The sequence below is a fragment of the Magnolia sinica genome, chromosome 17, assembly GCF_029962835.1.
Source record: "Magnolia sinica isolate HGM2019 chromosome 17, MsV1, whole genome shotgun sequence".
Lineage (NCBI taxonomy): Eukaryota > Viridiplantae > Streptophyta > Magnoliopsida > Magnoliales > Magnoliaceae > Magnolia > Magnolia sinica.
Window position 1 is genome coordinate 10,420,345 of NC_080589.1, and position 27,682 is coordinate 10,448,026.

Consider the following 27,682-nt stretch of genomic DNA (forward strand, 5'->3'; position numbering starts at 1 on the left):
ACCTGGCCTTGTTGGAGCCCAGAAAGGAAGATAAAAACTAGAGGTGGGCATGGGCACCGGACGACTTGATCTGGCTAACTGGATTCGTCCGACTCATTCCGATCTGACTCGACTTGAACCAAATGGGTGAGTCGGTCTGAACTGAGTAGGTTTCGCCCAATCCGAACTCATACCGAGTCGAGTTCGAGTTACCTAGTAACTTGAACTGAAACTTGATCTGGTTAGACTCGACTCGATCCAAAACCCGACTCTCTAACCTTACCTGTTGCACCCTACCCTGACCCGATCCCAAAATCTCACTCTCCCTCCCCCATCCTCCTCATCTTCCAAGCCCGACAACCACCCACCACCATTACCCTACTCCTCCTCTCTCTTCTCTCCACTCTCTCGGTCTCTCCCTCCCTTATCTCTCAATCCGACTCTGTGCCAACTCAACTCGACTCGGTACTTCTGACCGGATCGGACTCGGTTTGGATCAGTCCAGGCCAGACTGGACTTGGATCGAGTCAAGCATGCTGGACTCGGTATCGAGTTTGGGTCAGGCCTATTTCAAAACTGGATCGAGTTTGAGTCTGCCATAATCTGCCATAACTCGGTCTGACTTGATGCCCAACTCTAATAAAAACCAAACAACAGCCTGGGCCAGCTTGCTGGGTTGGGCTTGGACCTGATAACCAAGCACTCAAGCATTGTACGGCTAGATTAGTTATTCGAACTCATCAATAAAGCCCAGGCCCAGCCCAAAGGTCCTTGTCCCCAATGACAATCCAATCCAAAATGGGGCCCACTTTGACCAGCCCATACCGCCCCAAGTTCTCACTGGTTCCATATCTACATCCATCTGTCTATATCTCAATCTATGCATACAACTATCAAAAAGACAAAATAAGGTTATTCTATTCTATTAATCTTTTTAATGCAGTCATACGTGTAAATTTGGAATATGCGGCCTAGATTTGAACTTTTCATATAGTTGAAAACCTTAAAAAATAGGCCATTTCACTCCTAGGTGGCCCACCTGTTACGAAAAATGGCCTGATTTTTAGGCCAAAAGTCTAACAGGTTAGCTAATCTGATAGAAACTTGCCCATGTGAGGGTATTTAAAAAAAAAAAAAAAAAAAAAAAAAAAAAAAAAAAAACTGCCTAGAAGAAGAGTTTATATATTTCTGCTGACCATAACCAGCCATGTGCATGCATCATGGCACTATACACATGGAATCTATACAACTCAATCCAAGCCTTTCCATTCATAGCACTGGCTATAGATCGGAGATGGTTCCCGAATCGGATTGATTGAAGAGTATTACGAACCGTTGGTTGATGGGGCCTGGCTTCCACCATCACAGGCACGCATGTGATCGATCCGAGCTATTCATTAGGCAATGCAGACTATGAACACGCCATAATAAAATAAAAAAAAATCAAGGGAATACAGTTAGTCACACGTGTATGTCGGATTTTTGGACCGTTGGAATTCTTTTCTAATAGTCTGTTTTTCTTATAAAAGTGTGATATGCCAATTGATGGACCTTTTTTTTTTGGCCTAGGGCATGTTCAGCGTACACTATGGTCTAACTAGTGAACGGTTGGGATCTCCAATATGCATTCCATCCAATGGTGGATCTAGGACCCACATGGCAGCTTCGATGGGTCCCCATTTCCACCAAAACCTAGTACATGAGTCGAACCGAGTCGAGCTTGGCACAGCTTGACTCGGCTCGGCCACTAGCTGACCTCAGCTTGAATTCGGCTCAGCTCAGTCCTCGAGCCTGACTGGCCCGGTCGGCTCAGTTCAGTCAGTGGATCGGGCTAGTTCGAGCAGAGTTCGAGTCAAGATCGAGTTGAGTTCGCTTGTGCAGCATTTTCACAAACATATGGACAGAAGCTTCAAATTTTCACTATATGTAAAACAATAACATCAAAATTAAGAAAAATTGGTATTTGTTTCATATACATACCTTCCTTGCCACCAGCCGACACTTCGTTGAGTCATTTCATCAAACACTTGGTGAGCAACATCAATATCAAAGTAACCGAGTCACCAAAGTGTTTCGATCTGAGTTCGATTCGAGTTGGGGTTTGATCCGAGTCAAGTCGAGCTTGAGCAAGCTCGAACTCGATTCGAAATTTTTTTGAGCTCAAAAAATCAGCTTGAGCGAGCTTGAACTCAGTTTCGAACCGAGTTGAGTCAAGCTTTTTCGAGTCTAGTCGAGCAAGCTAACTGAGCTAACTCGGTTTATGTTCAACCCTACCAAAACCTAGGGACAATATGTCAACGGTTAAGTGGTCAAGATACGCCATGGGCAATGATATATTTCCCTTTAGTAGCTTCGTATAAATATCAGGTTGGTGAAGCTCACGTACCCACCACACGTGCTGTAAGAGCACGTGTATATTTTTAAAGTTATCCATCAGGTGGGTCCAATTATAAAGATAGTATGGACCGAAAATCTGGTCGTCACACTCATTGATTAAGTAGGCCACAGTGTTAGAACAGGAGGCTTAGAAAAATCAACCAGTGATTTTATAAACAGTGGTCCACTTGATCAATCTACGGACAAGTTCTTAATTTGGGCAATTCATCAAGACAGTGGGAGGATTATGATGGATGGTTTAGATCTCTTGCCCACGTGCCATACTAATGCATGGTAGTGTGTGTGAAGCATTGCCAATCCACATGTAGGCATCCGTTTCCTTCAGAGGGAATTCTAGCCATTTATTAGATGGGCCTTGCAGTGGACAAGATAGTACTAAAAAATAAAATAAAATCTCATATTGAAATATTTATGACCCTTTGATTATTCACCAATTCAGGAAATCATCTGTACTTAAAAAGGAAAGAGCTAAAAGATTAGAGAGTTGAAATATTATAATCCAGGAGTGTTTATTTTTAGCTATTCTGTCCCAAAAAAAAAAAAAAAGTCATATAAAAAGAATTAAACTGGTCCACTGATCAAGTGGGACCTACTTATCTTGTATGTGCCCTTGCAAGTACAGTATGTTTCAATTCCTACTCAGAACACTAGAATTAGAAAATAAAACTTTGATACTCTGGAAGATTGTGATGATGATATGCAGGGGCACTGAAAGATATAGCATGGCGCGTAACATACAAGTAATTCAAATTAAAGTGACCAAATTGTAGGTCTCGTTTTAAATATTCATGTTTGATTATACAAAATTTTGATTGGCGGTTGAAAAGAAAATATCCAACGGTCTTATTTTATCAAATAAGTGTCCATGAATGAATAAGAGGTAGATTTGTTTAACCAACTTGATGTGGAGTTGTGACACGTGCTAAGGCTCCGCATATGCTATGTGTAGTTTTTAAGTACCTGCATATTAGCATTCTAGACTGTCAGAGTATCAAATAATTAAGCCAAAAAACATCATTATTAGAAATTTAATGGCCTTTTACAATTTAATCCAAACTGAAAGTCTATTAACCCAAGCATCGAAATAGACAAAGAAGTTACGGGTGATCTTTTATGACCAATAACTGAGGTAGTTTGGCCATCTATTCAGCTACCTATTAAAAAAAAAAAAGCATTTGGATTACTTATGTCATAAATAGCTTCTCTTGGTTTCTACTTATTCAGATAATAACTATGTTCATAACCAAGATACTTATCAATCAAAAAGTAGAAAAGCATATTTGGTTTTCAATATCATAAGTAAATTTGTTAAGTCCCCCTCACATCCACCATCTATCATATGGGGCCAACCTTTGATGCGGACCATTCATTGTGTGGGCCCCACCTTTGATGTGGCCCATCCATAATTTGGGACTTACATTGGATATGGGCCATCATGTCGGGCCCACCTTTTATGTGGACTGTCCATCGTGTGTACTCCACCTTCAATGTGGACAGTCCTTTATGCAGAGCCTCCTTTTATATGGACTATGAAAGGAGCCTCCTTTGACATGGTCAGTGAGAGAGAAGTAGAAAAGTCATATGTTTAAAAGTTAAAAATAAGTAATTATTAAGATAAGTAGTTTTTATCAAATAAGATACTTTTACCATGATGCTTATCAAACTAACTTAAGTGAAAAAAGTAATCTAATTACTTAATATAAGTTAAAAAATAACTTATTTAATAGATCCGAATAGGCCTAAGCGATTTGAGAAGAAGGGGGGGGGGGGGGGGGGGGGGGGGTAAAAAATTTTTTTTTTTTTTTTTTTTTTTTTTTTGTCTTTAAACCGAAACGACCTTTTCTCATAGTGATAATAGAGATAATTCAATTTATATAATGTGAGAGTAGAATAAACTCAATTATATTGAATTGAAATTGAAACAAAAACTTACCATAATATTCCTCGATGATCCAGAGTATGTGGCGTAAATGGTGAGACTATATATCTAATTCTTCCTTGGTCTAGTGACTTGGGTGTAAATAAATGAAATTACACTACTGAAAAGGAAAGAAAAATGTATTCATTGTGATCCGACACTTGTCATAGATAAAAAGAAATTACATTACTCCTAATCTAGGTGGATCTAATGTAGTAGTATAGAGGAATGAGATTACACCACTCCTTATTCATAGAATTTTAAGATGGTTGCATGTAGAGATCTTCATGCCCACTTCTCCTATTCATGGATGTGGAGATAATCGTATGGACTCAAAGACAATTGTGACCTATCAGACGACACCACATATACTGGTTATTCATCATGGGTTGACCATTGCTTGCGCACACGTTCTACTCCAATTATATGTATCAGATTTTCTCTTGGGCTACCATGTATTGGTAATAATTGTCTTATTTTTTGAACGAATGTGAATAATGCGTCATGGAATTAGGCCAACTTAGCGTAGTCATTACTACGCTCCTCAAATATTTTTTTCCACAGAGATCATGTACAACGCCATGGTGCATTAGCTGAACTCATCATTTGGCGTGGTCGTGTTTGGGTTGAGACCCAACTTTGATCGTAAGGCTATTATGATGCTTACTTAGCTTTGTCATATGAATGAGATGCACGACACGTGTGTCATTGCTACAACTAGTAGGGCTTACCCTTTTTGGGCTACTCATGACTTTATGAATTCTGATATCATTCAATCATTAGACTAGTGAAAGAAATTTTCTTTCTTATTGAGATTTTACTGTCATGTGGCATCATCTGAGTTATTGAATCTGACACAGTTAGATCAGACGTAAACACATATACATGTGAGTTTATGCTAAACTATACTTCATTAGCTTTTATAATCATCTCTAAGGCTGGATTTATCCATGTTGATGCTCTCTATTGGATTACATTATCTACCAATCTATTTGTATAGATGTATATGGTATGTGTATATGACGTGTTTATTTATTTAGAGTTATCAAACCATTTTGTATTATAATAATAGCTCGGGTTTCAAAATTAGTTTGGGAAAATGTCTGTTAAATTGGCTCCAAATATGGACTTTATTAGATAATTCTTAAGGCATTGGATTTTAACTATTTATTTGCATTGTTAAACATCGTGGATCTTTACCATTAGTGCAAACCATCCAAGCATGTAGTGATGAATTTGTTTTAGTGTTTGTGTCATGTAGTGTTTGTTGTGGCTGTTATTCAACTATATTATTATGTTTAACTAGAGAATTGATTATTATTGCCGGTGAGTATAGGTTGGTTGAGTTGAATCATAACTTTGATGGTTCATGTAGCTGTTCAAATTCATATTCCAAATATACATACGCGTAGCAGGTTAACACCAATTAATGAGATCATCATACTAAAAAGAAAAATCTTTATTATGCTAAATAGCTATCGTACATTCCATTGTCATTTATGCAGAGCTTTATTGCTGAATATGTTTGATGAATCTGTTTGGTAAATCAATGTTCCTAGTAGTTACATCCATTTTTGGTGCACTAATATGGACCAATAAGATGTTGCTATGTATCGACACTATGAGTTCAATGTTGGTAGAAATCATACTTGCACCTGAAATATCTTTGGTTGATCTTATTTTCGGTGATACATATTCCGTTATTTTAAACTCTTATGCATATCTTTTGACAAGCAAAACTTTTCATGCTATGTGGCCATAATTAGCTGAACGATTAATGAGGTAACGTTCCGACACGTTTATAAAGGCCCACCGAGGGAAATAATCCTATCATGGATTTGGCTAAGATACGCTCGATAAAGACGTCAAACATAATCCGAAAATGTGAGATCTTATTAGAGACATTTAGAGGTTTCATAATAATTATGTAGATTTTAAATATCCAAATATTACACTGGTATTTGAGCAAATCTAGTTGTGATTCGAACAAAAATCAAGAGAGGATGAACACCAAGCGAATCAGGGCCATGTTTATACATTAATCAGAATTAAGAGAATGAGAGAGCTTGATGGCGGATTTGACCCCGCCAGGACTATGATTAGAAGAGAGTGCGAGTTCAGGATCTTGTAAGAGGTGGCTTGATTGGGTCATTCAGATACATGAATGGTCATGATCGATTTGAGGTCCAGGATCAGTGGTAGAGGTCCCCCAATTGGATCTCAAATATAAATACAAGATCCTAAAGGTTCTAATAAGGGCATTTACATAAAAGTGGAGATCTAAAATCCACGGTTTTACATCTATATTTTTATTTATCCTAGTATAACATAACCTAGTATTAATATAGATTACTATTATTCAGCGCCACCGCTACAATATTGAAAGATTAGTTTAAATGTCAACCCTAAGTTATTGGATCATGTTCAACTAAGTTCTTACGTGGACGATTACATCTTTTTGGTCACATCCTATTGACCATTCGCTCTTACAAATATATCAGGTATTTATTAGTTGTTCTACTTGTTTCTTTAGTTTATTTTGATACCTTGTCTATTGTAATAAGCTTCATTTAAGTATTAATAAAATCGGCATTGTTTTAGCATTCTTTTTATTTATTTGTCCATTTTTATTCATTTGAGAAATTTTAATTGCAATTACTGGTGAAATAAAAGTCCTTAAGTTATAGGGTAAAAGGAATCAAAGAGGATCAACCCCTACCTTTCGCAAATCACTTGATCATTGATCATAACCAATGACTGACTTGATAGTTTAATTTCCGAATCCGATCCTACGCATTCGTTTCGATGCAGGGGAGTTTCGGCATGGGGGTCACCATTGTTTAATTAAACGTTGAGTCGAGTATGACTCTGGTATGCCCGCACATCATAATCACATACGAAACTTAAATACATGCCCTCGATCACACATGTGGCCTTGTGTCTAATTGAATTGTGCGAACATATTTTTGGCACGCCACTACTCCCGGTAGGACTAAAATCTACTTGGCTATCATAAATATTTATTGTGCACCTATCACACGAACACCTAGGATAAACCAAAGTCAATGTTGAAAGCTCAAATGTCATAATTAGAACAAATTGATGGTGCAAGTCTTAGAGGGTCTTTATTTTTCTAGTTTATGATTGGTGGATTGATGAATGTGTTGTGGAAATTAGTTTTGGAGGATTGATGAATATGTAAAGAAAACAAACTCAGGGGATTGATCAGTATTTAATGAGAAATAGTAGTTGTTTAATGTGTATGTAGCTGAACAATAAATATTTCATAAGTACTTGAGTAATGAATGTTTAATGTTTAGGTGAACATTTCATATAAGGTGAGTAGTCATGTTTAATGTATATTAAGGTGTGTTTCAAAAGGATGAATTAAACACACACACACACACACACACACACACATATATATATTAATGTGTATTTTATTAATGGTAAATAGCTGTAAACAAATAATGGACTATGCAAACATGATCTATAAACGCATATGTCTATATCATAGTTCACTGTTGATGCATTTAAATTACAACCCAAAAAAGAGTGTGTCATTTGGATTACAACCCATTGTTCATACATTTTTTTAGGGCACATCAACATGTTTTCTTTATGACATCTACTCCATCCATCAGATTTGCCAAGTTACAAAAGGGCATAAACCCCAAAATTAGCTATTATAAATACTTAGGTGGGCCACTCCATAGGAAACAATGGAGGTAAAAAATAACACCATTTATATTTTTTGGGGCCCACCGGAATGTCTTCTATGACATCCACTCCAACATTAACTTCACTAAGTCATGAAAGGGCAACATGCCGAAAATTAGCTGCATTGCATGCTTAGGTAGTAGGGATTGAAAAATGCTATCTGTTGATACTCTTTTGAGAGCTTGCAACAATGTCTTTTGTGAAATCCACTCTATTCATCAGTTTCATTAAGTCTTAGAAGGGTAACTATCCAAAAATTATCCAAATAGTACACCTACGTGGGCCACAACATAGGAATTAATGAGTTTCCAAATGACTACTATTAATGCCTTTTTGGGGCCTACCACAATGTCTTGTGACATCCACTCCATCCATTAGTTTTGCCAAGTTGCGGTAGGGTAAGATCCTAAAAAGCATATATCATGCACACTCAAGTGAGCAACAAGATAGTAAACAACATGGGTTGGAAACACGCACAATATAAGGAAGCGGGGGTTGGAAACCCCAGGTTCAAGTCCTTACCTCAGTGGTAGACTTTGAGGAGTTGGTGAAATCCCACTACTACGTGCGTGTGTAAGAAAAAAGAAAAAAGGGGGGAGGGTTGGAAACCACACTGTTGATACATTTTTGGGGCCTACTCAAGTTTTGGATTTTGACTCATTTTTTGACCTCCTAATATGATTTAGGGCCTGTTTGATTTTTCATGTAAGAGGTAATTACATGATAAATGGATAATAATTACTTACCTACGTAATTACCGCATCGTTTCTTATGCCGATGTTGACCGCTTAACTTTTCAGCGCTAAAATCGAGGATGGCTACCAAATGAATGTAGGGCTCACTGTGATGTACGTGATATATCAACACCGTTCATCCTATATGTCAGCCTCATTTAGTGCATGAACCCAAAAATGAGGCAGATCCAAAGCTCCAGTGGACCACACCACATGAAACAATGGAAATTGGATGCTTACCATATAAAAATTTATGTGGCCCTCAGAAGTTTTGGATGAAGCTGATATTTGTGTTTACCCCTTATCAATGTTTTTATAACTTCATGAATAGGTTAGATGACAAATAAACATTAATGTGGGCCCAATAAACAAAATAACTTTCAACAATGGACGTTTAAGGCCATTGTTTCTTGTGTTATGGGCCGCTTGAGCGTTGCATCTGTCTCAATTTTAGACTTGGGCACTAAAAAATTCTGATAAAACAGATGGACGGTGTGGATATGTAATGCACATCACAGTGGGGTCCACAAATTTAAGTAAGCTTTTTTTGACCAATTTTCGAGACGAAAATACATTTGAAATTTCAACAGAGTAAAAAGGTAATAATGACCTTTTTCGAGAGTATTTTCCTGATATACAAAAATCAAACAGGCCCTTAGGAAACTGGTGGGTGAGATGGATTTCTCAAAAACACTGTGGTCGCATACAATCCTCATTATTGATATCCTTTTAGGCCCAGCATAATGTCTTTTATGATATCCACTTGGTCCATCAATTTCACCGAGTCGCGATGGGGTAAGACCTCTAAAACATCCAAATGTAGACTTAGGTGAGCCATAAAATATTAAACAACATGAGCAATATAGAAAAATGTAGGGTTAGATATACTAACTGATAATTTCTTTTTAGGGCCCACCTAAGTTTTGGATTTAACTCTTTTTGGACCCAACCCTAAAATAATTTGTGGAAACTGGTGGATAGGGTGGATTTCTCAAAAATATCATAGTGGGCCTGAGTGTTTCAGTGGTCGGCGTTTAATCCTCATTGTTGATACTTTTTTAGGCCCTCCATGATGCATGGATGAATGTGATGAGGTCGATCACCGTCTTCCTCAAGGATAACTACTCCGAATCCACAGAGCTCCTTTGGACTCCTCATATAGACTTCTCGAATCCACGAGAAAAGAAAGCAAAAAGAATAGAAATAAATTCTAATAAATTCGTAATTTGATTGATGAATGAAATTAACAAGTTCACAACTCTTTAAATAGAGATACCGAGCAATGGGAGAGAAATTAGAAGCAAACTATACCTAAAACTCCTAGAAATCGTGGCTACTATAAATAATAAACTTACTATTTATAGATGGTCGTGTTGTCTACTAGTGCACAAGGTTTTCAGCCAAAAATAGTAAGTGTACCATTTGGCTTCACCTAATTATTCTAAACTCTTTTTGTGTTGGGCGCAACTCCTTAAGCCCAATGGAGGAAGAATTATAATCAAGCAAAAACTTACTATTTACAGTAAAAATGGAATTAAAATAGGGAAACGACGGTCGATCCAGGGGTATTTTGCAAATCCGGCTTGCGCAATTTGATGTCCGGGCCTTTTCTCATCCATCTTGGCCATGAAACTGTCCACAACCTGCTCTATATCACACCATAATGTCCTTTTTGACATCCACTTTGTCCCATCAGTACTAGTTTTGCCAAGTTGCAGAAGGGTAAGGGCACAAAAACCATTCAAAACATATACTTATGTGGGCCACCCTAAAGAAAGTGGGTGACAGAAATGCTATCCGCTGTTTAAAACTATTGTTTCTTCGTCTTCTGGGGCACACTTGAATTTTGGATCTTCTTGATTTTTGGACCATAGAAATGCATGTAATCAGATTAGACATGATTAGATCTCGCGTCAACAATTAGATTATCTGACCATCAGATTGGGACATTTATCTGACCATCAGATCGGTGGACACTCATCGGACGGTTACAAATGAAAATATCCAATGGTTTTATTCCAACAAACCAGCTTTACCACTAATCAGAGGTTAGGATTGTTCAATCAATCTGTTATTTATTTATTTATTTATTACAACATAGAAACTTTGGGTTCGCAATTTGGCATGTTTGATTCTAGTTATTATATCCCACGTATACCATTTCTAGGTGCCTGCGTATCAAGCGTCGTATATGTAGACAGAGTAGCAAATAACTCCCCTTTCAAGAATATAAAAGAGATGTCTGAGGCATGAACGAGGTAAGAGGAGACCGTGTAACAAAGACTATACACAGATGTTGGGTGTATCTTCTCTATGTCTTCTTCTTCTTCTAGCTTTGTCAGAAGCTGGCTATTCCCAATATACCCCTAAACTTAGCAGAGAAGATTTCCCACCAGACTTTGTTTTGGGTGCTGGAACCTCAGCTTATCAGGTCTCTCTCTCTCTCTCTCTCTCTCTCGGAAAATGTTCTTACTACCTCTACAGGGGTAAATGGGTCATAGTAATTTATTTTTAATGACTAAATTGCCCTTATGTTGGAGTGTTTGATGTAGGCTGAAGGTGCAGCAGCTGAGGATGGAAGGACTCCGAGCATTTGGGACACTTACACTCATGCAGGTCTGTCTGAATCTCTACAGTACACGAGCCAAGATGATGTTGCAATCGGAACTGTCAATCTAGTGGGCCTCACTATAGATGGAAAATTTTTCAAAATATGCATAGATCTGATGATCCTATCCCTCAGAAAACAGTGGTTTGCAAACCGACGATAGGAAAGATCACATACACGTTCGAATTTCTTTAAAGCCCACCGTGATCTGTGTGTCCAATCCAAACCGTATAGAAGGCGACAAGCAAATTTTAACCGTACATTCCAATGATCAGGGTTATACAAAACTCAGGTGGGCCAAACCACTGGGAATAACGGAAAAAAAAAAAAAACGTCTAAAACCTCTATATTCACGTGGTGTGGCCCACTTGAGTTATGGAGGGGCCTAGCTTTTTATCCTCATGTGGTGACTAAATAGATTCGATGACATATACACTGCATGTTGGGCCCCACAACGTCTAAAAGTTTCTACGGTGGGGCGTCCCCCTCCCTATTGCTCCATTGTGGTATGGCCATGTGAGTTTTGGATTAGGCACAATTTGATCTCTGGGCCGAAAATGGAGAGAAAGCTGATGGACGGTTTGGATCGCACATAAGAATCATGGTGGCCTGTCACAACTCGAACGTATGGAAACTCATATACGTCTGGCCCCACCGATGACATATGCGTTAGACTGGGCTATCTATTGGGCCTTTTGCTGAGGCAAGCCCAGGTCTAGCCCAATTATCAAATGGTACTGTAAAACCTTTCTGCCAGAGCATTAGTTATGACAATTTCTCATGCATGCGACACGTGTGTGATGATCCGGACCATATATCCTTGATATCCACAGTTAATTGGTCACTGACGATAGAATTGGTTGATGGGACTATCTAAACCGTCTAACAGACAGAACTTTTCTCACTGAATGGGAGCTGTAGCTTTTAGCTTTCATTTGTATGCTATCAATTAAAGGGCTAGGATTGCCCAAGCGTTGTGACCATTTTACCTGGCCCACTTGTTATTGGAAATACCAATTGAACAGTTTGGATCTCGCTGCAGGCGGTAAATTGAAAGGTTAGGATTGTTGTAACAAGGAGAATTAAAGGAAATGCCCCATCCAGTGGGGTCCAACAGACCAATGGTCTGGATCAACGAACCATGGGCCTCATATTTTCAAATTCTTCCTTTTCCTTTATTTTTATTTTTTTTTGAAATGAAATCCAAGATATGTGAAAATTTGCAGGGAAAATGCTGGACAAGAGCACAGCGGACGTAACTGCGGACCAATACCACAAATATAAGGTACATCCACCGTGGGCCATGCATATGTTTATCGTGACCGTCCATCTAGTGGGCACTGTGATTGAGGCATGGCTCAAAACTTTCACTGGTTGGATGATCCAAATTCTTGGATTGGTGGCCTGTGAATGGATGGTCAACAAAGCGAAGTGGATAAATGGTTCAGATCACAAGTAATAGTTCTGTTTGGGCCCACCTTTCTGTAACATATGCCATTGATCTTGTTGTCCCTATCATGGCTTAAATCCTAATATCTTCCCCATCAGATGATCCTAGTCTGCCAATGAAAATGTACAGTTATGACTAGTAGTCCACATTTTATGAGGTCAATCTGGATAATTAGGACCATCCGATGGTTATTGGGGCCATATGAGGTCAATCTGGATAATTAGGACCATCCGGAGCACTTGATATCATGCATGCTTCATGGGATCTTGGACACGTGTACAGTGATCAGAACAGTCAAAGAGGTGGGCCCTCCACTGATTGGCTACATGTCAAACATTAGGTGGGTCACACCATCTGGAACGGTTTAAAATCATTCAAAAACTAAATCGAGTGGTGTTGTCCACCTGAGTTTTGTAACGGCCTGATTTTTGGAATATCCCTTAATCGACATGGGGTGCATATGATGAACAGATTGGATGAAATATAAATAACGTGGTGGTCCCCGGAGAGATTTCTACAGTGGTTCGAGTGAACCACATCGCAGGGAACAGTGGGCCTACCTTGATGTTTATTCACCATCCTAAGAATTCATCATGCCATAAAATGAGCTGTCGAGTTGAACCGGCTCAACTTTCAGCCCTAGTCACAACTTGATTCAGGCCGAACGAGTCAGGTCGAGTCTTTTAACCATGGTATGTGTATTTGCATATGTACGTGGAAGACTCTAATCTCTTGATTGCAAGCCTTGCAGGAAGATGTGAAGCTGATGAGTGAGATGGGCCTTGATGCCTACAGATTCTCCATCTCTTGGTCGAGGCTCCTCCCACGTATGTATACCATCGCAACTAATGAATATATCTAATATCCATTCATCGAAATTGACGTATGCACCAATGCGATTGATACCCACTTGATGCAGATGGGAGAGGAGCCGTTAATCCGAAAGCCGTCCAGTACTACAACAATCTCATCAACGAACTGATCAGCCACGGTATTCTTCTTCTTAATCTCATCGAAAACACATGTGGCCCATCTAATGACTTGATTGGCCTAATATTTGTATTGGACCATATACAATGAGAGGCCCACCTGATGTACGGCTGGGATGTCCCACACACACTTATTTCCTATTGGATGAAGCAGGAATTCAACCACATGTTACCATCCACCATTTGGATCTCCCTCAAATACTTGAAGATGAATATGATGGATGGCTAAGCCCAAAGATAGTGTAAGTTGGATACAGTTTTATTAAGTCCACACATGCAAGCATGGCACATGTGCAGAACATCTGATCCTTGCATCAGTCAAGCTCCGTACAGGTAGATTAACCGTCACAAAAGACATACCAGGCCACATATTACGTCCAATGTGGACCGTTGACAAGTACTTTTTGGTGGGGTTCACCTGATGCATGGCTCAGATATCCCAGACATGTGCCGGGTTGGCACTTGCAAGAACAGTGATAATATTAATGGGGTTTGATTTGATTCAGGGAGGATTTTACAGCATATGCAGATGTGTGCTTTAGAGAATTTGGGGATAGGGTGGCCCACTGGACCACCCTAAATCAACCCAACATCATAGGCGTTGCATCTTACGACAGTGGCGTCTTTCCACCTCAGCGATGCTCCTATCCATTTGGCTTCAACTGCACAGCTGGCAACTCTACTGTGGAACCGTACATCGCAGTCCACCATTCCTTGCTAGCACATGCATCAGCTGCCGCGTTGTATAGAGAAAAATACCAAGTGAGTTCTTTGGCTACACCTAAGTTCCTGTGGAGTTTAAAAAAAGGCTATATTTTCATAATTTTAGTCCTGAAATTTAGGCCCGAGCCTAAGTCATCTACTCTCCCAATCATAACCATTCAACTTGGTTATACGATCCTTACCATTCATTTTACATATTCTTTGTTGAAAAAAAACTAAATATTGTACTATTTCTCTAATAACAATTGAATATATAAAAGATATTTACAGATTTCTTGCCATACATGTATAAAATCAAAACTTGTACAAAATCTGTAATTAGATTATTTTGAGAACTCAATTAAATATATTTTTCCATACATAGTTCATTGTACATTTATTTATTTGTTGAAAAAAAACTAAAATGTTGTACTATTTCTCTAATAACAATTGAATATATAAAAGAAATAATAAATTTGCAAGAGATTTAGAGAAATCTTGATAGAAATATAAATTATCATAATTCAGAAACACTATCTAAATCTATCTAATATATTCTAACACACCTTAATCTTAAGGCGCTTTAAATGGAGTAACTTGAGTTTAAGAAGAATGTTAGAATATATTAGGTAAATTTAGATAATATTTATAAATTAAAGTTGCCGCGTTGTATAGAGAAAAATACCAAGTGAGTTCTTTGGCTACACCTAAGTTCCTGTGGAGTTTAAAAAAATGCTATATTTTCATAATTTTAGGCCTGAAATTTAGGCCCGAGCCTAAGTCATCTACTCTCCCAATCATAACCATTCAACTTGGTTAAACGATCCCTACCATTCATTTTACATATTCTTTGTTGAAAAAAAACTAAAATGTTGTACTATTTCTCTAATAACAATTGAATATATAAAAGATATTTACAGATTTCTTGCCATACATGTATAAAATCAAAACTTGTACAAAATCTGTAATTAGATTATTTTGAGAACTCAATTAAATATATTTTTCCATACACATTCATTTTACATATTCTTTGTTGAAAAAAAACTAAAATGTTGTACTATTTCTCTAATAACAATTGAATATATAAAAGAAATAATAAATTTGCAAGAGATTTAGAGAAATCTTGATAGAAATATAAATTATCATAATTCAGAAACACTATCTAAATCTATCTAATATATTCTAACACACCTTAATCTTAAGGCGCTTTAAATGGAGTAACTTGAGTTTAAGAAGAATGTTAGAATATATTAGGTAAACTTAGATAATATTTATAAATTAATGTAATTTTTATTTCTATTATATTTTAAATTTATTAGTATCTCTCTAAACTTTTTGGAGATGTCTAATTTCCTCTATATATTTAATTGTTACTAGAGAAATAATTTAGTTCTTCAGTATTTTCACAATCTAATAGATGTAGCTTAACATGGTATCAGAGTATCCGTAACTATCTATATTTTTGTCACAGAGTACTGATCATCACAATCTCCCGTCGCACCATCATCACTAACGTCACCTTACTGGAAAACCAGCCAGAGATAGCCAATGCAACCTCCCAAATCGCAGCCCCTGTCTATCAACATTCCCGTCGAGTTCGGAACCCATTCGCACAAGCACTCACAATTGTTTTTGCGTTCACCACCATCTCCCTATCTAGACCCTCTTCCTAGTCCACTGTCAATACGCCTCCACCACACTAGCAGTCCACTGTTTTTACAACTATCACCGTCTTCACTTACCATTGATCGGCACTGGCAGTAGCCCCTTTGCTAGTGCGCGTCTACCGTTCAAATCCACATGAACCCGTAGTTCGGCAAGAGTCACGACCATTATCTTCTAGCACCTTTATCTCCATCTAATATCAATGACCATCGTTGTAGCCATCGTGATGCAGAACGTGTCACGGATACATTCCTAGCATGGTTGGGCCAAAAGAAGGTGGACTGTGAATTGATTGGTAACTTTTGATCTAGCTATGGTCACAGGGTGCACAACCTATCAATCTTCATTGAAATGGGCCATTTGAGGTGAACCGACCCACGTAATGGGTAACATCTGTCCGCTTCATTGGAAAATGTGCACCTTCGGCTCAAAAATGAATTTTTAGAAAAAAATTTACTATTTTTAGTAATTCCAAAATTTTTAATATTTTTCCTTTTTTAGGGTTTTAGGTTTTCTTACTTTTAAAAATTAACTTGTAATTATGCTAGACTCTTCTAACGAAAGTTTATTTGGAATTTTTATTTTTTAGAAATTAGGTTTTAGAAGAGTTTTATTAGAATTAATACTTTTATTTGATTTAGAATTTGGCTATTTTGGTTATTACGAATTTTAGTTTATTTTTTTCTTTATTAATGATGTAAGTAGACACGTTAGAGATTCATCGCTCAAATTACAAATTTTATAAAATTTATTTCTAATTTACTTCTTTTTTTAAATCGTGGATTCAAAAAGTCTCTATAAGGAGTCTAGAGAAGCTCTGTGGATTTGTAGTTACCATTGGCGAAGACGGTGATCGACCTCATCACATTAACCCCTGCATCACATCGTCAACCACAGCATCTACCACCATCTGCAAACCCTCGTGGGTGTTTGATCGAATCGGGTATCAGTTGATTGATTACAATATCCCAACAATTGCACATTTGCAATCGTTTTCTTCCTACTCATCAACCTAAATCAGTAGAAGCGTCTGCATTGATCCGATCTCATCACCCTTAGTGCACCAAAGTCGTAGTTCCAGTGCTTCTTTTTGTCCTTTCTCCTCATGAATGCTCTTTAGGAGCATCAATTTTAGTCTACCTCATCACCGAAGCCGACCCATCCTTTCCGTCCCACACACCAACCCAAGCCAATCATGGTTTGTTCCATCCATGTGTGGATCCATCCCAACTCCATTTTCATTCCTCCTATTTTCTAATGCTCAGTAAATGCACAAGCTTAGGTGCTTTGTAAGAGCACTTTGGTTTTGGATTACAAGTACAACAAGTTCTATATGCTTTCAATGATATCTTATTTAAATCAGACATTAAGATGTGTTTTCTGTTTTAATTTTTTTAATTTTTTAATTTTATTTTTTATCAATCATAAGGGTTTGGACTTTATTACCTATCATTATTATGATGAGACTTTTTTTGTTTGATATGAGAGTATTTAGAGCCAAGAGTAATAGTTAAACTCTCAACCACCAAAAGTACGACCTGAAAGAGCAAATGGGTAAAATTTTGGCCACTGAAACTACTACCAGATTGTTTGCCAGCCATTAATTTGAAGTATTGTTGGTTTACAACCCAAAAGTCATCAAAATGCTTACTTGCCTGAAGCTATTTGTTGTTTTATTATCATTCGTCGTTTCATCGTCCCATATTAAAGTTGTAGTTTCTTTTGTATTTAAACAGATGTTCCTTATATCTTTTTTAGAGTATATTGAGTTTGAAATGTATGATAAATATTTATTTAAACACAACAAAATACTACAACTATAGCATGGGGCGAGCATAGGGCGACAAAATGTGAATAGCGATGAGACGATAAATAGGTTTAGCCAAGGAGGCACCTTTGATGACTTTAACGATGTGAATCAACAACACTTCAAATGGTTGATAAATGATTTTGTAGAAATTTCAGTGACCACGATTTCATCTATTTACTTTTTGTGAATACACACTTATGGCGGCTAGGAATTCAACTATTGCTCTTCTGGCAGCTAGGAGCGGCTAGGAGCAGCTAGGAGTTCAATCATTACTCTTCTAGTAGCTCTACATGTTTTGATAGAAAATAAAAATAAATCATGTCACAATGATAACAGGTACCAAGGTCTGGTCCAACACACCTGGCACGAATACAAGTCTGGTCCAATATTCTTAAATATTATGGCATGTGATTATCCAATCATGATTATTTACAACACATTTGCAAAGTTCTTTGTAAATCATTGGTAGGGTCAATTCGGCCCGCAAAGGAAAGGGCCTTGATACGGTATGTATGACTAGGCGTCTCACAGTCATCGAATTGTAAGTTAGTGAGGTTCCAACGTGGCAGGCCAACCATGTACCTCAACATACGGTGCCCCAAATGGGTTCTAATGCAGAAATTAAGATTCATTTAGTGCTGAGTTCCGACTTGGTTGAGTCATGGGGTGACATGGCCAAGTCACCCTCTATTCTCAATAGTGATTCATGGCTTGAGCCGGATCAGACTCAACCATGTCCGAGTCAACTCAAATGAGTTAGCATCTAACTTAAATTCACCAAAAAAGGGTTAGACTAATCCACATTACTATGCAGGGCAAGCAAAAGGGTTTCATAGGCTTGAATGTATACAGTTTATGGTTTATCCCTTTTACAAACTCCACAGCAGACGTTAAAGCAACCCAAAGAGCCTTTGATTTTTACAATGGGTGGTAAGTACATGCACTTAGATAATGTATGGATACATGCATGCATACAGACATTGACATTAACGCAAGGGAGGGCCTGAAGAGAAAGATCATTATCTTTCTAAAGTAGGCAAAACCTTGAATCCACGAGATAAAAGGAAAATTTAAATTTTTATTATGCAATAATCCTCATACTTCCTAATTACATCACTTATAAAGAAAAAAAACAAAACCCTATTTGGGAGTCCTAATTTGCCCAAAATAGAATTTACCTAAAACAATAAATTTTATCAAAAATAGAAAGTCCCAAATCAATCATGTTAGATGATTCCTAACATGATTACAAGAAATTCCTAAGAAGATTACATATACTAAAAGTCTAAAATGAAGAAGATAAGTCAAAATAAAAAATTATTAAAAACAGTAAGTTTTTTCTAAAATTGCAAATTTGAATTGGAAGGAAGTGTTTTCTCGTGAAACGAACTGTCATGACCCACTTTGTAGGTTCGTTGACCTTGGATGGTCCATTACATAAAGATCGATGGTCGTACATCCCATAAAGATACCCGAATCAAAAGTTATAGTTGATTTGCGGTTCACACTTCGAACAATAATTTCTCCCTATCCAGAATGAATTTCTTCGAATTGGACACACCTGAAACTCAGTTACGTCATGCTCTACATAGGATTAGGTTTGAATTTAATGGACTGCTTCCTTTTGATCTTCTTTTAGTCCAATTGTGCCAAGAATAGGTCTGCGACCTACTCTACATCAGTCCCCTCCACTTGAAAAGAACTAGTTCCTGAGTTATCCAGTCAGCTCATGATACTCATATAGGCCTGACACAACTCATGATATTCATATAAGCCTAACACATTGACATATTTTCTTATTTCTCAACTTGTTATATGTCCTAGTCGGAAATCGTTCCTTGTATAGGTGAACCAATACGTTATCACCCACTTCAAACACCTTTTGGCGTCGATGCCTCTTCCTTGTATTTGGCGTTCGACCATTGTAATTTTTTTCCCCATCAATATAAGCATGCATAGTCGATATTTAGTCCACTATATTTTTCATAGCAACACTCATTTCTAGTAACTTAGATAATGAGATCAGGTCAAGTTTATGCTTAAGAACTCTACCATACACAATTTCGAATAGGGACTTACCAGTGGACTGATTTTTTATGTTGTTGAAGGTGAATTTTGCCTAAGTAAGAACAAGATCCCACTGTTTATACTTATCACCAAAGATACAATGTATGATATTCCCGAGTGTATGACTCACTACTTTTATTTGTCCATTCGTCTAGAGGTGGTAAGCACTGCTAAACTACAATATGGTATCAAATAACTGCTACAAAGTCCTCTAGAAGTGACTATTCTTAGTGTCATGATATGAGGTAATAGTCTTGGAGATGCCATGTAGTCACACGACATCTCTAAAGAACAGATTGACAACATGGGTCACATCGAGAGTCTTTTTGCATGAGATGAAATAGGCCATCTTGGAGAACATATCAACCATCACAAATACCGAATCCATACCTCGCTGGGTCCACGGAAGACCTAGCGCAATGTTCATGTACAAGTCCTCCCAAGGGTCGTCAAGTATAGGTAAAGGGTTATAAAGGCCTGTGTTTTGTGACTGCCCCCTTAGATGTTTGACATATATGACATCTCTGCACTACTTTCCTGACATCCTTCTTTAATTTTGGCCAGAAGTATCATTCCTCCAAAGGGGCTATCTTGTCTCGCCCTAACTGACTGTGAGACCACCGCCATATAACTCCTGAATGATGTGCTCACATAGTGAACTTCGTGAAATGCATAATTGATTTTCCTATAAGAGAAAACTATCCTGGATATGCAGGTCACTTGGTTGACCCGCTTGGCATTTGGCCCACATGTCTTTGAAGCCATCGTCATTTACATATAATTCTTTGAGGTAAACGAATCCCATGACCTTGTTACTCATAGCAACTACTAAAGTCGCTTGTCTATTATGCGCATCAGTAACCTTGTTCTATTACCTTACTTTATGATTCAACACGAACATGAATTCCTATAAGAAAAAAATTCATCTAGTGTACACATGATTGATATTAAAATGATAGCTAATATATTTGAGGACTTGATGGACTATATAGAGGATAAACTCTCTCTAGATCGGATAGTATATCTGATTGCGTAAGGCCTAAACAACTGCGTATAACTCCACCTTATATGTTGACCACTTCTTACTCAACTTCTCACTTAGCATCTCACTGTAAAATGTTATAGGTTTGCCATCTTGATACAACACGTCTCTAATACCCACATAAGAAGCATCACACTCTACCTCGAATAGTTTGTTAAAGTTAGGGAACACCATGACCAGGGTGGTAGACCTTCACTCTTTAATCTCTGCAAAGCTTCGGTTTGCCTCCTTCCACTGAAATTGCCCTTTCTTCATACAATCAATAATAGAGGCCACAATGGTACTAAAGTTCCTCATAAACTGACAATAGAAAATCACTAACCCATGAAACCTTCTCACTTCATTGATATTTTTTAGAATCGGTCATTCCTTGATGTCCCTCACATTTCTTTTGTCCACACGGATCCCCGTGGATGTCGCCATAAAGCCAAAAAAGAGGTCATTTGTTAGAAAACCGCACTTCTTCAGATTGAGGTACAATTTGTTTACTATAAGCACCTAAAGCACCTGCTTGAGATGCTTCTATACGATCTATCTCATCCTAGCTATAAATAAGAATATCATCAAAGTAAACTACTACAACTTGTATAATAAATGGTCTCAAAATATAATTTATCAATCTCCTAAATGTACTAGGCACATTCGAGAGTTCAATGGTATGATCAACTACTCGTATAGATCCACCTTGGTCTTAAATGTTGTTTTTCACTCATCACCCGACCAAATACAGATATGATGATAACCACTCCTTAGGTTAAGTTTAGAGCCTTTCCACCATGTCAACATGTTATCCAGGCGTGGTATAGAAAATCTATACTTCACAATTATTTTATTATGGCTTGGTTGTCGATACACATGCACTAACTCTCATTCTTCTTGGGTGCCAACAAGGGTGACACAACACATGGGCTCATGCTTTCTCTTACTAGACCTTTACGAATCAATTCCTCCACTTGCTCTTGCAAGATCTTGTACTCTTTTAGACTTATATAATATTGAAGGCGATCGGGTAGACTTGCCCTTAGTACAATGTCAATATGATGTTGTATATCTTGCATAACGGACAATCCATCAGAAACTTCATCGGGCATGATTGCTCGGAATTCCTGCAATATTGGTTTTAACTTTTCTTAAATATTCGTAGGCTTTACTTCTTCCCATTTATGACTAGTGCATATATCCCTCCCATCTCCTAAATTTTTTTTTTACAAAATTCCGTATGATTTAGAGAAACTCATGATATGTTTACCATCATCTCAGGTTGGTTCTCCGTTCTCATGGGAGCAAGGATAATATTTTTACCATATTTATTAAAAGTAAATATAATATATTGACATCTATGCATAACATTAACATTATACTGCTATGGCCTCTAAGTAACATATGATAAGTTTCCATGTCAATTACGTCACACATTGCTTCGTCTTTATCATATTTACCAATGGAGAACTAAATTTGACATCGTTCAATTACCTTTATCTCATTAAACTTTTTAATCCATCCAATTGTGTATGGAGATAGATGTTTTTCTGTCTTCAGTTGCAGTTTTTCAACCATAATATTTGAAACAATATTCTCATTGCACCCACCATCTATGATAGGATCACAGATCCTTTTGTTCATGGTGTACCTCATTTAAAAGATGTTATATCTCTACGAATATACTTCCTTTTTCAGCATGTACAACAACTTCCTCACGATTAAAGACTTGCCGTGATATTCGTGAGTCCATTCGCCTCCTTCATCATCCTCAGTGTGTTCACCTCAGCAACTTTCAGATTGTCCTCTCCATCTTCTGCTCCCCTATCATTAATAGTCAAATTAATCATCTGTCTTTGAGGACACATTAAATTGGTGACCAAGTTGGCCCCATTGGTATCACTTGTTCGATAGAGGCAGATGGTAGGAGTTAAGGGTTATACTTGGACTAGCAGTAGTGATTATTGCCCCCTGAGGTATAACTTGGCCACTCCCTAAATCTTGGTTCACGGTTGGAGGTTGATGACTCCCCCGGCCTACAGGTTCCTTCCCCCAGGATTATGCTGCATCCTGTGAAGGTTTAAAAGTAGTTACCTTCTTTGAATTATAGTTTCGTGTATTGGGATACTCCAGTTGCATCTCTGCTCAAGTGAAAAATTTGACTACTTCATTCATCGTCCAAACAACCTTCATTTGGATCCAATCTTGGATTGTCATACGTAAACCATTGGTGAATTTAGTGTCTTGCTACAATTCGATCTCGACCAGATCATTTTTCACGGACAGACGATAAAATTCATCTACGTAGTCCCTTATAGATCAATCACCCTGTTGACAATTTTGGTATTATTGGAATAATACCTGGTCATAGTCGCTTGGTATGAGTCGTGTTCGTGTTCGTGAAAGTTGAAATTATTTTCATCAAGTCGAGGCTCCATCCTTCGACTTGTAGGTTATGACCTTGACTTTTTTCTCTTTAGGAATCTCCATATAGTTAAAGAATCGTTTGATTTCGAAAAGCCAATCGAGGAAGTCCTCAATGTGGAATTAGCTATTGAAACTATAGAGATCAACTTTCATTCTGAAATCTTTGTCTCAATCCAGCCTAGCCCCTTTTCATACTTTTAGCTGGAGAATCATATTATCAATCTCCTCATCGTTATATCCACCATCTTTGGGTGGTGATATATGATTTGCCATCGGTATCGCACCACAAACATGAGACCGCGAGCCTCAACGCCATCTTAAAGTTATTTATCATCATAATTACGGGTTTATCTTATGGCCTCCATCAGACGATTGATCATCGCTTGCAATCCCTGTATGGCTTGCAAATTCTCCTGCTGGAAAGCTTCAAATACTGCCGTTGTCATAAGATTATTCCTTTGAGCACCATCTATAGGATTGTTGCCCTCATCATATCGTTAGATGCCATCAAATCGAGAAAAATCCTTACTGTAATTACGATAAAAAGGAAAGTTCAAAATTTATTACTCAATAATTGTTAGACTTATCGATTACATAACTTATAAAGAAAAGCAAAATCTTAATTAGGAGTCTTGGTTGGACTAAAATAAAATTTACCCGAAATAATAAATTTTACCAAATATAGAAAGTCTTATATTAATTGTGCCAAATGATTCTTAGCATGATTATAAACAATTCGTACAAAGATTGCATATACTAAAACTCTAAAATTGAAGAATATATGTCAAAATTAAAAATTACTAAAAATAATAAGTTTTAACTAAGATTGCAATTTTAAGCAGAAAAGAAGCTTTTCCTCGCATGATAAATCATTGCAACCGACTACGAAGGCTGGTTGACCCTGAATGGCCTGCTACATAAACATTGATAGGTCATGCGTCCCGTGACAATACTCTAATCAAAAGTTATGGCCTATTTAAGGTATACACTTTGAAGGACAATTTCTCCCCCTTTAAACCAGACGCACTTAGAGCCTAGTTATGCCATGCACTACATAAGACTAAGTTGAATCTGACGTGCGTCCATTCGGGCTTTTTTCGGTCCAACTGTGCCAAGAATGGGTCTGCGGCCCGCTCTACATCATACATACATACAAACATACATGTGTACATGCATAATTACACATATACATAAATGCCCACATAAAATGTGTTTACATGCATGCACGCCGGCCCACTTCTGCCCTATGATAAACTCATCTAACCGTAGGATCGTCCACCCGGTGGTGTTCGGAGACTATCCTGAGATCATGAAGAAGATTGCAGGGTCAAGGATACCATCTTTCACAAGATCTGAATCAGAACGGGTAAAAGGCTCCATCGACTTCCTTGGTGTGAACCATTACTTGACTGCCTACGTACAGGACGACTCTAATGGCCCGAAAAGCAACGTTCGAGACTTCAATGAAGATATATTTGCCACATTTCGATGTATGGTCCTCATAACAGTGATATTTCACATTCATTATCATAGGCTACGTTCATCAGGTGGGCCGGACGTGTAGGTTGAATTTGGAACGTTGGATGTATATTTTCAAACTGAGCATCTTTTTACTAGCATGGCCCACTAATAAATGAAGTGATTGAATTTTTGTGCAAAGGAGCACTCATCACGTGGCCCACCTGATGAACAGGCCAGATCGTGCACACGTGTCATGAATGGCTCATCAATGAGTGATTTATGTTCCCAGCTCTCATCAATGGCTCATTTTGTGTTTCAGTTTCAAAAGATGATATACCAAGCCGTCGGGTAAGATCTAAACCGTTAATCATTTCAGTTTTGACTCGACCACTGGATATTGCTAACAGGGATTGAGAATCAGATCATACCAATCAACGCGCCTGCCTTTCCATCCGGTCTGCAAAGCTTGCTAGAATACTACAAAAATGACTATGGCAATCCACCAATCTATATCCAAGAAAATGGTAATCTATTTTCTTTATGATTCTCAAACCAATCAGAGGAAACTGTTTTTTAACACGGGTTGGGCCTAGCAAAATGAACTTGATGGGCCCAGTCACAGATTGGATTACATTAAAGGCCCACCTCGAGCTTAGATTCATCAGTCCATGAGGGTTTTTTGATCTCACAAGCTGGGTGTTGAGCTAAATTTCATGCCTGATGAATGGCTGGGCGTGGGCTGGTTTTCCATCACCATAAGTAAATGGGCTTGCTTCTCCAAAGTTCTTATTAAGCTATCCACATCATAAGGTCTTGGTGGGCCATTCAATGAGTCATTCAATGACACGGCCAGGGTGGAGTACATAAGTGGATTCCTTAACGCGACGCTAAGCGCGATCAGGTATGGCCCGTCTAACTTATGTATCAGATTAGCCGTTAAGGGTCATGGCATGGCCAGATTAATAAGAAAATTGTATCTTATGATAATGTGGGTCCCATACAGGAACGGATCAAATACCAAAGGATACATTGTGTGGTCATTCTTAGATGTTTTCGAACTCTTCGCCGGATATATGCAGAGGTATGGGCTTTGTCATGTGGATTTTGACGACAAGGCCCGTTCAAGAAAGCCCAAATTTTCAGCCCATTGGTATGCGAATTTGCTCAAGAAAAGAAAGGAAATGAAGATAGAGATGGCCACCCAACAAGGAATGACCCATCCTACCCAGTAGTTTTTGTTTTTTCAAGGATTGATTGATACTCTGGTAGGGTGTGATGGATGATACACGAGTACTTACAGTGCAGTTTAGATGGGCAAGTCCAGTTGAATTATCAAACTTTATGGTTTCCAGTTTAGATGTATCATGAACTAAATATTAAGCTTATTTCATTATGTTACTATCGAATTGGTGGACGTCTCTTGGATGGTTAGAAAAAAAATAAAAAATCCAATGATCCTATTTTAACAATAAGCGGTTAGGATTGTTCAGCTTGTCTGATTTTGGGTCTGTGACCTAGCCACAGTGTATTCCCAGTTTCTTTAATTTGAGTGAATGTGCGATGTGTACAATTTCTAAGTGCCTTCATTTCAAGCGTCATGCCCTTTTTGGTGTATTGAGGATTGAGGTCCAATACATGTGCATGAAATGAAACGTACGGAAGGCAAGCTTTCAGTTAGTGGTCCATTCTACAAAATTTTCTCTTCTTCTTTTTCAACTTTTTTAATTTTTTTTTTACACACCATGCATCCTCCTAATTATCAACTGTTTAATAGAAATGATCAGACACAAGGAGAGCACAAGATTTACAATTAATAATGAGATCATGAAGATGAAAGAGAAACCATCCCAGCATAGAAAAATTCTCTCTCATCCTACCCGTGCATTTTTGTTGTTTGTTTTTGAAAACGTTATTTCTAATTCTTTTATGGAAATGTTCATTACCATTTTCCTCCCATTTCTTATAAAATGGTGTTTCATAATTTCCTTAACTATGTAACATAATTCTTAAGAATTGACAAAAAAGATAGGAATAACGAAGTGTCGTGCATGTGCCATTGTCCCTCCTCCGACATGTGCAAGGACCTTGATTGGGTGAGACTTGAACCCACTTTGACCAGTTTGGGAACCATAGGACCCGACCTACGCATATAGCGTTTCTTAATTGAAAATCTCTCTCTCTCTCTCTCTCTCTCTCTCTCTCTGAGCACATTCTAAAATGCAAAGCCCAGTCACGTAAGTGTGGGCCAAGGCCTCTCTTGAGTTGTGCTATCTAAAAAAGGGAAAACATACGGGGCAAGGCCTCTGTTGAGTTGTGCTATCTAAAAAAGGGAAAACACATGTAAAGCATGTGTGAATTCTTTTATGATAGACCTCATGCACAGTGAAAGAGTGGGAGGGGTAAATGTTTTATATATATATATATATATATATATATATATATATATATATATATATAAAAATTTTTTTTTTATGGTCAAGAAGAAAGCTGCGTTTAAATTTGCATGGGCATATGTAAATTGCCAAACCACGTTAATCTCTGTGTTTCTTGTCTTTTGTTATTCTTTTGTGATTTTTCTTTGCTTGCATCGAGCTTATATATATATATATAAATATATATATATATATATATATATATATATATATATATATATATTTATTTATTTATATTGAAAATAGAAAAATGTAACAAAATAAAACTGAATATACTTCTAATCATTCCTGAATTAACTCAA

The 27,682-nt window shown here is 37.7% G+C and overlaps 1 protein-coding gene across 2 annotated transcripts; it reads left to right on the top strand.

The window, feature by feature from the left end:
• The first annotated feature begins 11,016 nt into the window (after positions 1-11,016).
• Positions 11,017-26,391, top strand: LOC131231548 (beta-glucosidase 22-like). Of its 2 annotated transcripts, XM_058227766.1 has the most exons (13): positions 11,017-11,179; positions 11,301-11,364; positions 12,583-12,641; positions 13,558-13,633; positions 13,726-13,797; positions 13,950-14,037; positions 14,302-14,557; positions 18,787-18,902; positions 24,757-24,977; positions 25,268-25,296; positions 25,370-25,472; positions 25,759-25,849; positions 25,952-26,389. In XM_058227766.1, the coding sequence occupies exons 1-13, from the start codon at positions 11,042-11,044 to the stop codon at positions 26,178-26,180; spliced, it is 1,542 nt and encodes a 513-aa protein (XP_058083749.1). In that variant the 5' UTR covers positions 11,017-11,041; the 3' UTR covers positions 26,181-26,389. The 2 variants fall into 2 exon arrangements, with proteins under 2 accessions (XP_058083749.1, XP_058083747.1); XM_058227764.1 differs by having other exon boundaries at positions 25,759-26,391.
• Positions 26,392-27,682: the final 1,291 nt, after the last annotated feature.

Coding starts and splice junctions, on each gene's coding strand:
- LOC131231548 (XM_058227764.1), top strand. CDS start 11,042: ATGTTGGGTGTATCTTCTCTATGTCTTCTTCTTCTTCTAGCTTTGTCA. Junction 13,634..13,725: donor TTGGTCGAGGCTCCTCCCAC/GTATGTATACCA, acceptor CACTTGATGCAG/ATGGGAGAGGAGCCGTTAAT. Junction 14,038..14,301: donor TGGCTAAGCCCAAAGATAGT/GTAAGTTGGATA, acceptor GATTTGATTCAG/GGAGGATTTTACAGCATATG.